The 12,828-nt window shown below is 35.7% G+C and overlaps 2 protein-coding genes across 2 annotated transcripts; one reads left to right on the top strand and one right to left on the bottom strand.

Moving 5' to 3' along the window:
• Positions 1–1,352: 1,352 nt before the first annotated feature.
• On the bottom strand, positions 1,353–2,859 carry gnrh3 (gonadotropin-releasing hormone 3). Its single transcript, XM_058749361.1, has 4 exons — positions 2,684–2,859; positions 1,912–2,056; positions 1,661–1,735; positions 1,353–1,564 (listed from the first exon to the last, which is right to left on the bottom strand). The coding sequence occupies exons 2-4, from the start codon at positions 2,047–2,049 to the stop codon at positions 1,493–1,495; spliced, it is 285 nt and encodes a 94-aa protein (XP_058605344.1). The 5' UTR covers positions 2,050–2,056; positions 2,684–2,859; the 3' UTR covers positions 1,353–1,492.
• Positions 2,860–5,677: 2,818 nt separating this feature from the next.
• ecd (ecdysoneless homolog (Drosophila)) lies at positions 5,678–12,292 on the top strand. The gene is made up of 13 exons (XM_058748299.1): positions 5,678–5,804; positions 5,930–6,160; positions 6,243–6,448; positions 6,717–6,895; positions 6,990–7,182; positions 7,570–7,698; positions 7,900–8,025; positions 8,176–8,261; positions 8,812–8,918; positions 9,443–9,653; positions 9,742–9,809; positions 10,744–10,952; positions 11,040–12,292. The coding sequence occupies exons 2-13, from the start codon at positions 5,950–5,952 to the stop codon at positions 11,247–11,249; spliced, it is 1,935 nt and encodes a 644-aa protein (XP_058604282.1). The 5' UTR covers positions 5,678–5,804; positions 5,930–5,949; the 3' UTR covers positions 11,250–12,292.
• Positions 12,293–12,828: the final 536 nt, after the last annotated feature.

The raw sequence follows: 12,828 nt of genomic DNA, 5'->3' as shown, positions 1-12,828 counted from the left end.
CTGCATTAGCCCCATGCTGCTGTTATAATCTTCAAAGCATGTAATGTGTCAGAACAAATCATGGGTTATGGGTTACTTAAAGAAATTGTTCTGATTCTGTGAGCAGGTTTTGCTAACCACTAACCCTCACCTTTGAGACCTGATTTTCAGAGTTTTTCTAAGAAGATTTTCAGTTTGTATCTGTGACAGGTGGACGTATCATGCTGTGTATGTAGATGCTGCATTAAGCTTCATGTTCAGAGGTGATAATGTCTAAGCACTTAAATATGATTAATGTGTCACACCATCCAAGATCTCACCTCACAGATTCACTTTTGACACTCGCATTTCACTGATATTATCACAGCTCTCTGAATTCCCTTCATTTTGTGAACTATGTGGAGCTATGAGCAAAATCATCACTATCAGAGGTGTAAAGCTGTCTCAATCAAAATCCTAATATAGAAGACCTGTTGGAGAAGGTACATGTTCAGTCGCTAATAGCTCAGCTATTTGACCATCTGCTCAGTCCTAATAAAGTATATTGACACACTTTTATTGAACCTTGCATGTATTCGATTTACTGACCCATATGGGGAAAAAATAAGAATGCTAGTTGTTTTGAAGGTATGTTTTGAAGCATGGCAGCTGGTTTGAGGTGGTTTAAGCTGGTCCTAATTGGTTATTACTGGTTTAAGCTGGTCCTTAGCAGGATGTAGTTGCTTACGACCAGCTTATGTCCAGCTAAAACTAGCTCAAGACCAACTAAGGACCAGCTAAAACCAGCTTAAACCAGCTACCATGCTTCAAAACGTAGGCCTACCTAACCAGCATATGCTGGGGTTTTTTTTACAACAGAGACCATAAACTCGATGTCAGTTAAGCAGAACATAATTAGGCCTACCAAAATAATTGTCTAGTTTTCGACCTTACACTTTAAATTTTCATAGTTTGTGATCTCTTATTCAAACCACAAATGTTACGAAAACAGTTTTAATCATATTATTCAGTGCTTTTGAAAGGCAAATGTGATAAGCTAACAGATAATCTTTGTAAATGCTTATGATATATTTATTAGCCACAACATATTTAATCGGCTTCAGTCTTAAATATTAAAACAATTTAAATCCTAATCTACAGAGTGAATAAACTATAAAAACGTTGTCGCAACATTTTCGTGATGTCACTGTAGCCATACCCGGATACAATAGCGCCACCGTGTGGAAGAAAAGACGGGATGTGTATTTTGTCTGTATTCTGGGGAAAAAAGCCTTTGGTTATTTGACCAATTATAGTGCAACTTTTGCTTCAGCTTTGAGCACATTTAATATTCATTTTGAACAAACTAGGCATACTAGGTATTTACAGTATAGGCTATGTGCCTCCAATGCAGTATATTTATTAAAACCATATGAGGAGGATATTTCAACTCAATAAAACATGCTGTTCCCATGGCATAAAACTTAAATTTATTCTCATTGGCTCCAAGGGTTTATCTTCATCTTTTATGCTTTTACATTCTTCCTCGTCTGTTGGGAAATCTCTGTTCTTTCAGAGGCAAACCTTCAGAGTCCACCTCATTCACCTGTAATTATAATAGAAAGATCACTGATCAGTTTCGCACTGGGAAATTAAGCTGCATATGTTTTCCAGTTAGAAAGAGGAACAGTCATGCTCTTACTATGTGTATCGGTGAAAGCCGCTCCATTGGAGTGTCTGCAGGAATGGACAGTACTGCATCACCAGCATCCATCATCTGATGGAGGCAGATTTAATACTCAATATTAGTACTCACATATCTCAGTACTTTGAATATTTTCAGTTTTTCACCCAATGTTCCAACACTCCCCGGTTACTAAAAAGGACTAAAGTGGACATGCAATGGGATAGAGAAACACTAACAGACAAATGATAACAAGAGGATAAGCTCACCCTAAATGTTGCCTCCACTTCACCAACACTTCTCTTTCCACCAGGAAGCCAACCATATGACCAGTGCTGGCAAAGGCTAACCTCCAACACACACACTAGCATTAACAACTGGACCAGCAACCTTCCGTTCCACTCCATGCTAAAACTGAAACAAAGACATTTTATATAGGCAACATTGCACTGTCATATAATATTCTTACAATAGGAAAAATGCAATGTTCAATTATTTGGTTCTATAAATCCATTAAAACAAAATTATTAAAGTCACACATATTAATTTGTTACCTGTCGGGCAAAAACCACTAAATGTACAAAGTACAACATGATTACATTCATCCCTATTTTTCAAGAATTTATGCAACAGAAACCATACCCAGAAATTCTATAATTTCTCTAAACAATGTAAATGTTCATGAAAAAGAATTCAAATTTATTTTACTTTTAAGAGGTTAAAGCAGTGGATAAAATCATACGACTGAATATAACAAAGGTTGTTTCATTTCATTTATTTAATCGGGGACAATGCATATTAATAATATATACAATATGTAAAATGCACCAGATTAGCCAACACTGGCTAATTTTCATCTGTAGTCCCTTTTGTTGTTGTAACGTCTTATAAAAATGATGGTTAGCTAAGATTTCAAATATAGATTTATAATACAAATATATGAAGAAAACACTTGAATGTTTTCTTCTGTAAGTTTTAAGTCACAATCCGTCTAGATATTCATAAAACAATACAGAATTTTGATAGTAAAGAATCTCTTACCTGCTGTCTTTGTTCAAGATGAAGTGTGTTGTTCTTGGTCTCTTTTATACAGTCCTTCTAAAATGAGTTGTAATGCTCTTTCGTCATTGGGAGACTTGCAAACACAGGTGCAGGTTTCTCTCTAATGCACGCTCTAATGCACACCTGGGGCTGGATTTCTAAGACTGAAAAATAACTGTCAGGGGAACCAGCTAATGGACCTGTTTAAACCCTGAGATGAATTAAATAATGTGTTTAAATGGTTTAAACAGCCACATCAACACACAGGGGAACAGATGAACTATATAAAGGCCAAAAGACGTAATGGATGTCAAACAAAGACTGAGTCATCTGACTGCCAATCAAGTATTTGCCAGGGTCTGTTTTTAAATAGACCTACATAAAATTATGTTCCATAACTAACTACATAACTGTTCTTCTCTCTATGTGTCCAAATTTGATGTACCGTATTTCATTATCTGAAAGTAACTGACTAAACAACCAACCAACCAAACAAGCAGGCCAATGACGTTTTATGCTCTCTCTTCTAATGTGGGCTTATCTGTATTTTCATCCTTATTCTATGATGGAATGAATTGTATTTGTATATACACTACCATTCAAAGGTTTGGGTTTAGTAGGGGTTGGTTTTTGAGAGTCTCTTACGCTTACCAAGGCTGCATTTATATGATGAAAAATGCAGTGAAAACAGTATTGTGAAATATTAATAGATTTTAAAGTAACTGTTTTCAAATATTTTACATATTTTAAATTGTATATTTATTCCTGTGATGGCAAAGTGGAATTTCAGCAGTCATTACCTCAATTTTCAGTGTGGCACAGTCTTTCAGAAATCATTCTAATATGCTGATTTAGTGCTCAAAAAACATTTTGAAAACATTTGTGCTGCTTAATATTTTTTTGTGGAAAATTGACATTTTTCAGAATTCTTTGATGAATAGAAAGTTCAAAAGAACAGCATTTATATGAAGTAGAAATATTTTGTAACATTACAAATGTATTGATCAATTTAATGCATCCTTGATTAATACAAAAGTATTAATTTATTATTATATTTTAATTTCTCTTCAGCTGTATTTTCATTTCAACATTTCAGTTATTTTATATACAGGTGCATCTCAATAAATTAGAATGTCTTGGAAAAGTTCATTTATTTGAATAATTCAACTCAAATTGTGAAACTCGTGTATTAAATAAATTCAATGCACACAGACTGAAGTAGTTTAAGTCTTTGGTTCTTTTAATTGTGATGATTTTGGCTCACATTTAACAAAAACCCACCAATTCACTATCTCAACAAATTAGAATATGGTGACATGCCAATCAGCTAATCAACTCAAAACACCTGCAAAGGTTTCCTGAGCCTTCAAAATGGTCTCTCAGTTTGGTTCACTAGGCTACACAATCATGGGGAAGACTGCTGATCTGACAGTTGTCCAGAAGACAATCATTGACACCCTTCGCAAGGAGGGTAAGCCACAAACATTCATTGCCAAAGAAGCTGGCTGTTCACAGAGTGCTGTATCCAAGCATGTTAACAGAAAGTTGAGTGGAAGGAAAAAGTGTGGAAGAAAAAGATGCACAACCAACCGAGAGAACCGCAGCCTTATGAGGATTGTCAAGCAAAATTGATTCAAGAATTTGGGTGAACTTCACAAGGAATGGACTGAGGCTGGGGTCAAGGCATCAAGAGCCACCACACACAGACGTGTCAAGGAATTTGGCTACAGTTGTTGTATTCCTCTTGTTAAGCCACTCCTGAACCACAGACAACGTCAGAGGCGTCTTACCTGGGCTAAGGAGAAGAACTGGACTGTTGCCCAGTGGTCCAAAGTCCTCTTTTAAGATGAGAGCAAGTTTTGTATTTCATTTGGAAACCAAGGTCCTAGAGTCTGGAGGAAGGGTGGAGAAGCTCATAGCCCAAGTTGCCTGAAGTCCAGTGTTAAGTTTCCACAGTCTGTGATGATTTGGGGTGCAATGTCATCTGCTGGTGTTGGTCCGTTGTGTTTTTTGAAAACCAAAGTCACTGCACCCGTTTGCCAAGAAATTTTGGAGCACTTCATGCTTCCTTCTGCTGACCAGCTTTTTAAAGATGCTGATTTCATTTTTCATCAGGATTTGGCACCTGCCCACACTGCCAAAAGCACCAAAAGTTGGTTAAATGACCATGGTGTTGGTGTGCTTGACTGGCCAGCAAACTCACCAGACCTGAACCCCATAGAGAATCTTGAGAGTATTGTCAAGAGGAAAATGAGAAACAAGAGACCAAAAAATGCAGATGAGCTGAAGGCCACAGTCAAAGAATCCCGAGCTTCCATACCATCTCAGCAGTGCCACAAACTGATCACCTCCACGCCATGCCGAATTGAGGCAGTAATTAAAGCAAAAGGAGCCCCTACCAAGTCTTGAGTACATATACAGTAAATGAACATACTTTCCAGAAGGCCAACAATTCACTAAAAATGTTTTTTTTTTTATTGGTCTTATGAAGTATTCTAATTTGTTGAGATAGTGAATTGGTGGGTTTTTGTTAAATTTGAGCCAAAATCATCACAATTAAAAGAACCAAAGACTTAAACTACTTCAGTCTGTGTGCATTGAATTTATTTAATACACGAGTTTCACAATTTGAGTTAAATTACTGAAATAAATGAACTTTTCCACAACATTCTAATTTATTGAGATGCACCTGTATATATATATGTGTATATATATATAGAGAGAGAAATTATAGAATTTGTATATATATATATATATATATATATAAATTATAGAATTTCTGTGTATGGCTTATGTTGCATAAATTGCTGAAAAATAGGGATGATAAAATAATATATTCCTTCCTTGTGTACAGCGACACTTGCAGGGCGGGGCCCGCCTTAAGGTTACAATATATATATATATATATATATATATAATAGTCACTCATGTAATGTTTTGTGAGAAACTCAAATTGTCAAGTTGCTCAAAATGACCCTTATTTTGAACTGAGGACTTGTATGCTAAACTACGACACTTCCGGGGCGTTTAAGGAAAATCCCGCGAGCTCAAGCTGTCCACATGATCGCCATTATTACGCGTTTACTGATCAAGCAATCGCATAACTAGTAAAATCTGACAGGTAATTTCCAGACTGTTATCTGCATGAATATATTTCACATGCTGCGTAATTTCTGCGATGTAATAGCGTTCGATAGGCACGTTTCAGGAATCTCTAATGACATGACCTATGTTGCTCCCTCTCAGCTTTCAGGGTATAATGAGACATGAATATGGATTTCTTAAAAAGACCTTCTATCCCTGAAGACGCGGTCCAGTATCAGCTTTTTCTGGTTCATCCTGACCCATCAGACTCGGAAGCCCATGAGAGATTTCTCCAGCGGATCCTGCAAAACATCCTCGCTGAGATCGCCCCTCTTCTGGTGCAGTACATCTGGCAACATCAAGCCTTCAATCTAAGATACCACCCTGAGAAAGGTATGCATATGTATATCAGTTTTGTAGTTCTAGAGAATGAACATGTGACAAGTTACCAAAAATCTTCTTTTACGCTCCATAGGAGATGTGCCTGCGCACCTGGGCGGCGTTACTCAGTTCGGTGATAATGTGGAGGATGAATGGTTCGTCGTTTACCTGCTCAAACACATCACACGCACTTTTAGTGATGTAGCTGCTGTTGTCTGCGATAATGATGGACAGTTTCTTCTGATTGAAGCAGCTGAACACTTGCCAAAGTGGTTGGACCCTGGCAGCAGTGAAAACAGGGTTAGTTTTGGACATTTAAGTTGGTAATACCATGATATTATCATGTTTTATTGAATATAGCAATACCATGGTACTCCTTCAGGTACAAGTCTGATTTGTCATATATTTTTCACTGTGATGTGTAAGCGTAAGTTGAACTCGAATAACATCCCAAAACACACTTTTATTGTTTTTAAAAGTAAGGTTGTTCTGGTAATCATCCTGAGGTGCATATATACTCTGTTCCCATTGGCTTTTCACTTTTTCTCTCTGTTGTTGTCTTTCTCAGGTGTTCCTGTACCAGGGAGAGCTGCATATATTACCCAACCGGACACGTTCTGGAGAGGTTGGCTGGCCCAGAGACTCAGTGCCTGCTGTGGGTCAGGCTCTAGAGGTGCTGCATTCACACACTGAGAGCTGTTTAGCCAAACAGCCCATACGCTCCGCTCTAGCCAGGAGGCTGGATGGGTGAGAGTGGTGATATTTTTTAAAATAAGTATTTATATTGTTTCTGTATGTTTATTTTAGGTTGTACTCATTTATCATTCGTATATGTGTGCAGGTATCCAGATAAAATCCAGCAGAATTTCCACCACGCTCACTGTTATGTGCCTGCGGGCATTGCTGTGGTGTTGTCTAAGAGGCCTGACCTTATAGCCCCTGCCGTGTCTGCTTTCTATCTGCGTGACCCTGTTGACCTCCAGGCCTGTCGAACTTTCCGCACGTTTCCTCCTGACACTAGAGTTCTGAAATCAGTAAGAAGCAGTCTATTTAGTTCCAAATAAATGCTGTTTTTAAGAGACATTAATGAATCCTGAAAACCTGTCATGATTTCCACAAAAATACTAAGCAGCAAAACCGTTTTCAACATTAATAATTATAAGAAATGCTTCCTGAACACCTATTCAGCATATTACAAGACTGGAGTAATATATTATTACTGCTATAATATATTAAAATAAAAAGAGAAAAGAGTTAGCGATATTTTTGTGTGCATTAGAAGATTTTTTTCCCCTAAAAAAATAGTAAAACAAAATCTTACCACCCCCAAACTTTTGAATGATAGTGTAGATTTAACCTGATGTAGTTTTTGAAAACTCCTCAAGTAACTGTGAAACTGTTCCCTTCCCCCATTCCTGTAGGTAAAGTTTACTCGCTGCTTGTACGCACAGCTGCAACAACAGAGTTTTGTTCCGGATCGGCGGAGTGGTTTCACGCTTCCCGCCCGCTCTCATCCCCAGTACAGAGCTCATGAGCTGGGAATGAAACTGGTGAGTTTATGCTATGTGTTCTCCAGTCATGTATGGAGAAAGCTGACTATTAAAATGCAGATTTTAATCCTACAGAGATGAACATCTGTTTCTTCAAGTATTTTACAAGTGGATTTTTTTTAATATGCTCAGAAATGTGATTTTTCACATTAAGCATTTTGTAACTATAGTGAAGTATTCTATTTTCTGTTCATGTCTAAGGCCCATGGCTTTGAAATCCTTTGCTCCAAGAGTGGACAGTCCTCATCAGAGAAAGAGGCTTCAGTCAGCAGTAACCCACTATGGAGAGGCTTTTTAGAGAGTCTCAAAAAGAATGGATATTTTAAGGTAGGAGAGAGTTTCTGTGTTCACAATACTCAGATGATGCAAAGATTCCTTGGCCTGAGAGAAACGATTTAACAAAAAATAAACATCTATTTCATTTTGTATGTGTGTAGATGTGTTTTTGCTTATGTTTTTGTGTATTTTTGTAAACAGAGTGAACTAGAAGGATCCGTTGGATACAAAGATCTAATGACATTAGCAGAGAGTTTCTTCAGACAGTCTATAACCAGCACTCATCGGTGAGAGTGACTTTTTTTATTTGTAGCTGGTTGTCATGGTTCAAAATCAAGTTTATTTGACTATATCTGTGTGTAAATGTACTGTTTTTTGTGTGTGTATGGACAGTATGTGTAGTTCAAAAGTTTGGGGTCAGTAATAAATTAATATCTTTATTATTAATATTTTTTATTCAGCAGGGATGTAGTAAATTAATCAAAAGTCACAGCACAGGTGTTTTATGTTACAAAAGATTTCTGTTTCAAATAAATGCTATTCTTTTGAGCTTTTTATTCATTAAAAATCCTGAAAAAAATGTATCACAGTTTCTATAAAATATTAAAGAGCGCAACTGTTTTCAACATTGATAATAATTAGAAATGTTTCTTTTGCACCAAATCAGCATATTAGAATGATTTCTGAAGGACCATGTGACAGAACATTTATGTTGAATTTTAATTATATTTCAAAATATTGCTGCGTTTACTGTATTTTTTATAAAAGAAATGCAACCTTGCTGAGCATAAATGACTTCAACAGTAGTGTATAAGTCTCCTGTTACTCTTTCTCAAGCCCTGACATTCAGAATCCTGGTCAAGAGGTGATGAATGTCTTGGAGGATGCCTCCTACAGTTTGGAAGAGCTAAAAAATCAAGAGGCACATCTACCACCAGAGGACAGTATGTACCATTCTATCTGATATCTGATATAGCGCTGCACATATTGACATCCAATATTGAGTGTAATCTAGCATTATTTATTTTTTATTGCAGAGAAAGGTAACAATCAAATAATAACAATACAAAATATAAACAAATAAGAGAGAAAAAAATTAAAACAAAATAAATAAAAAGGCATAGCTCACATTCAATTTTAATGAATAAGGATATTACAAAGTACCAGGGGGATTGAAGAGTGTATCATAGTATTTTAAACATTTCACAGACTTTGATTTTTAACAGTCTTTGTGAAGAAATATAAAGGCAAAGTCAGAACAAAACAAATTAAACGTAGGAATTGAATTAAGAAATTTTATGTAATTTTGCTAATAAAATAAAAAGGTTAACAATAAATTCTTGATCCTTATTGCTTTTGTTTTCATAATACAACAAAACATCCTTTAAAATCTAGCATAATTGATTCACTGCTTTTGTTGAAAGTGAGTCGGAATCAATAGTGTTGTCCTCTCAATCGCCCCCTTTAGGTGATGCATGGTTAGACATCTCCCCTCAGGAGCTGGAGAGGCTGCTTGAGGAGAGAGGAGGTCGAGGGGTGAGCGATGGCACTCGCAAGACGGCACAACCTGATGAGGAGCTGCAGGAGGAAGAAGCTGGCTACAGTCTCATAGCTGTAACGAAAGGCATGAAGAGCTTCATCAGTGCCATGTCCTCTCATGAAGGAGCTGAAATACCCAGGTAATGATATTCCATCTGAATTGTCAGTACTTCAGTTATTATTCACTATGATAGTTTATGTCTTTATTTTTTCCAAATTGTGTTTCAGATCTTGTCTGACTGAGCCATTCAGTTTTGATCCAGATGCAGTAACCAGTGCTCTTGATAGACTGCTAGGTGAGTTTGATTTTCAGAGAAATTAGACCATCTAAATCAATCCCACTTTTTCAAATTATAATTCATATTAGTGCTGTCAAACGATTAATCGCATCCAAAAAAGTTTTTGTTTGCATAATATATGTGTGCACTGTGTATATTTATTATGTATATATAAATACACACACATGCATGTATATATTTCAGAAAAATATTATGTTTATATATTACATATATTTATTGTAATATAAATTATATGAATATAAATATAGACATGTAAATATTTTCAAAATATATACTGTATGTATGTGTATTTATATATACATAATAAATATACACAGAACACACACACATATTATGCAAACTAAAACTTTGATTTTGGATGCGATTAATCGTTTGACAGCACTAATATATATATATATATATATAATATTTTTTGTTAAAGCTGGTTTATTATTTTTAAACTGAACTCTTTGTAATTTTATTTAGAAATCAAACTAATGCCTATTTTTATGCCCAATTGAACTGTCTGCACTGGTGGCCGAGTCAATGTGTATATCACATTGTTTAATTTAAAGATAATAAAAACGCATGCATAACAATTGCTGAAATGAAATTCCTATTTATTTCACATAATATTTGCTAAATTGGAAGTAATTAAAAATTAATACATTTAAAAACAATAATTTGACCAAAGAAAAAGAAAAAGAAATCTGAAAATAAACATTTATTCATATGGCAACTTCTTTATTCTGTCTGTAATCCCATTATAATATTTTTCACAAATAAAGTAATTTCACGCTATCGAAATAAAAGTCTTCCATTTCTGATACATTTGCCAAATAGAAAACCTTTTTTCGCTGATGGTAGTAACTAACAAATGCAAAATATATTGGTTAACTGCTAATGTGCACTACCTGAAAAGCACTAATAATTTTCACTTCCTGTTTTACAGGAAGTAAGGATGATGAGTTAGACTCTGACGACTTTGAGGATGATGAAGAGGATGGCAGTGATGTTGATGATGATGAAGAAGTGCAGAATGGCGAGTCTCAGGAGCAGGCAGGTGCCGAGGAGCTGGACAATCTGAGGAAATACATGGATGAAATGGACCAGGAACTGCAAAGCACAAATATTAGCAAAAGCTTTACACAGAACAACAGAGTGAGTCTCCACAGATGTTGTTTGTCCTGTGCACATAACCATGTGAAAACTTTTTATTGATTTATTTTTTTCCCCATTTCCTTTTAGGCTGGTAATAAAGCAGATGCATCTAAAAACTCATCAGCCGCCTCAAGGTCAGAGCTTGTTGAGGAAGAAATCCAGCCGCTTGATTTGGATCTCAACCTGGTTTCGAATTTACTGGAGTCTCTCGCTTCTCAGGCCGGCCTTGCTGGGCCTGCTTCTAACCTACTGCAGAGTCTAGGCATCCACATCCCACCCGACGCAGATCAGTCCTGATACATCAAACTAAAGTGGGAAAAATCAACTCACAGACACTTATCACACACTTATCACGCACTCGGTGTTCCTTCACCTAGTGCACATCAGCTGTTCCTCTATCAGGTGGTTTATGGGCTTCTGCTCCACACCCAATACTGAACTGTTATTACATCCCAACATTGGTGTTTCCTTCAACACAGAACACTTCCCTTAAAAATAAAAATAAAAATAAATAAAAATAAAAAAAAATAAAAATAACTAACTGGGAATTACTTGTTTATCATGTTGTTCTCCATTAAAAATTACTTTATCTTTTTGAATAAAGATAATATTTTCTGAGATGTTTTGTAAATTACAATCACGTAATTTGAGATCGAGTATGCACTACAACAGAACATTTCAGTTACAGCTATCTATCATTTAAAAGGAATGGCGATATTTCACTGTGCTTATCTACACTGACATTACTGATAAACCAAGCAAATTGCATGCCTGTGTAACATTAACCAAGTCTTTACAGATAAATCAATCATGCCTGATTAGAAGCAAAGCCTCAGAGCTCTGATGCTGAACTTTTTTAACCTCATGATTCTCGCTTGGGCAGACTTTGGCCTATGCTGGTAACAATACAAATGTGTAGTAGGACCAGGTGTGATCTGTATCTGTGCGTTATGTACTGCTTGCATCATAAAGAAAAGGTGCTGGAAATGTTATAATTATATTTATACCAAAATATGAGAAGAAAAACAGAAACTCTAGGTAGGTTAGGTAGCAGAAAACCTCATCAATATGTTTTATTTTCTCCAAACATTAACAATAATACTGTAGTTTGTACTGTATATTAGGAGCTAAATAATAAATGATAATAAATACATGAGTCACAGGTTTTCTATTTAAATAATATATTACTACTGTAATAATCTTAAGTCATTGTATTGCAGTTTATATCTCTTTATAGCTTATATTTCTAGAAACCATGCAGTGAAGGGGTTTGTAAGGTTGTTGTAAGAGGAATGACATACTTGGTGAATCTCACAAAGCTTGTCAAGAACATGCTTGGATCATATTTCACCCTTAAAAATAAAAAAAATAAAAAAAAATAAAAATAAATAAAAATAAAAATAACTAACTGGGAATTACTTGTTTATCATGTTGTTCTCCATTAAAATTACTTTATCTTTTGAATAAAGATAATATTTTCTGAGATGTTTTGTAAATTACAATCACGTAATTTGAGATCGAGTATGCACTACAACAGAACATTTCAGTTACAGCTATCTATCATTTAAAAGGAATGGCGATATTTCACTGTGCTTATCTACACTGACATTACTGATAAACCAAGCAAATTGCATGCCTGTGTAACATTAACCAAGTCTTTACAGATAAATCAATCATGCCTGATTAGAAGCAAAGCCTCAGAGCTCTGATGCTGAACTTTTTTAACCTCATGATTCTCGCTTGGGCAGACTTTGGCCTATGCTGGTAACAATACAAATGTGTAGTAGGACCAGGTGTGATCTGTATCTGTGCGTTATGTACTGCTTGCATCATAAAGAAAAGGTGCTGGAAATGTTATAATTATATTTATACCAAA

Source organism: Onychostoma macrolepis, chromosome 17, assembly GCF_012432095.1.
Source record: "Onychostoma macrolepis isolate SWU-2019 chromosome 17, ASM1243209v1, whole genome shotgun sequence".
Taxonomy (NCBI): Eukaryota; Metazoa; Chordata; class Actinopteri; order Cypriniformes; family Cyprinidae; genus Onychostoma; species Onychostoma macrolepis.
Note: the sequence above shows the minus strand (reverse complement) of the source record. Positions and strands in the feature narration are given on the sequence as shown.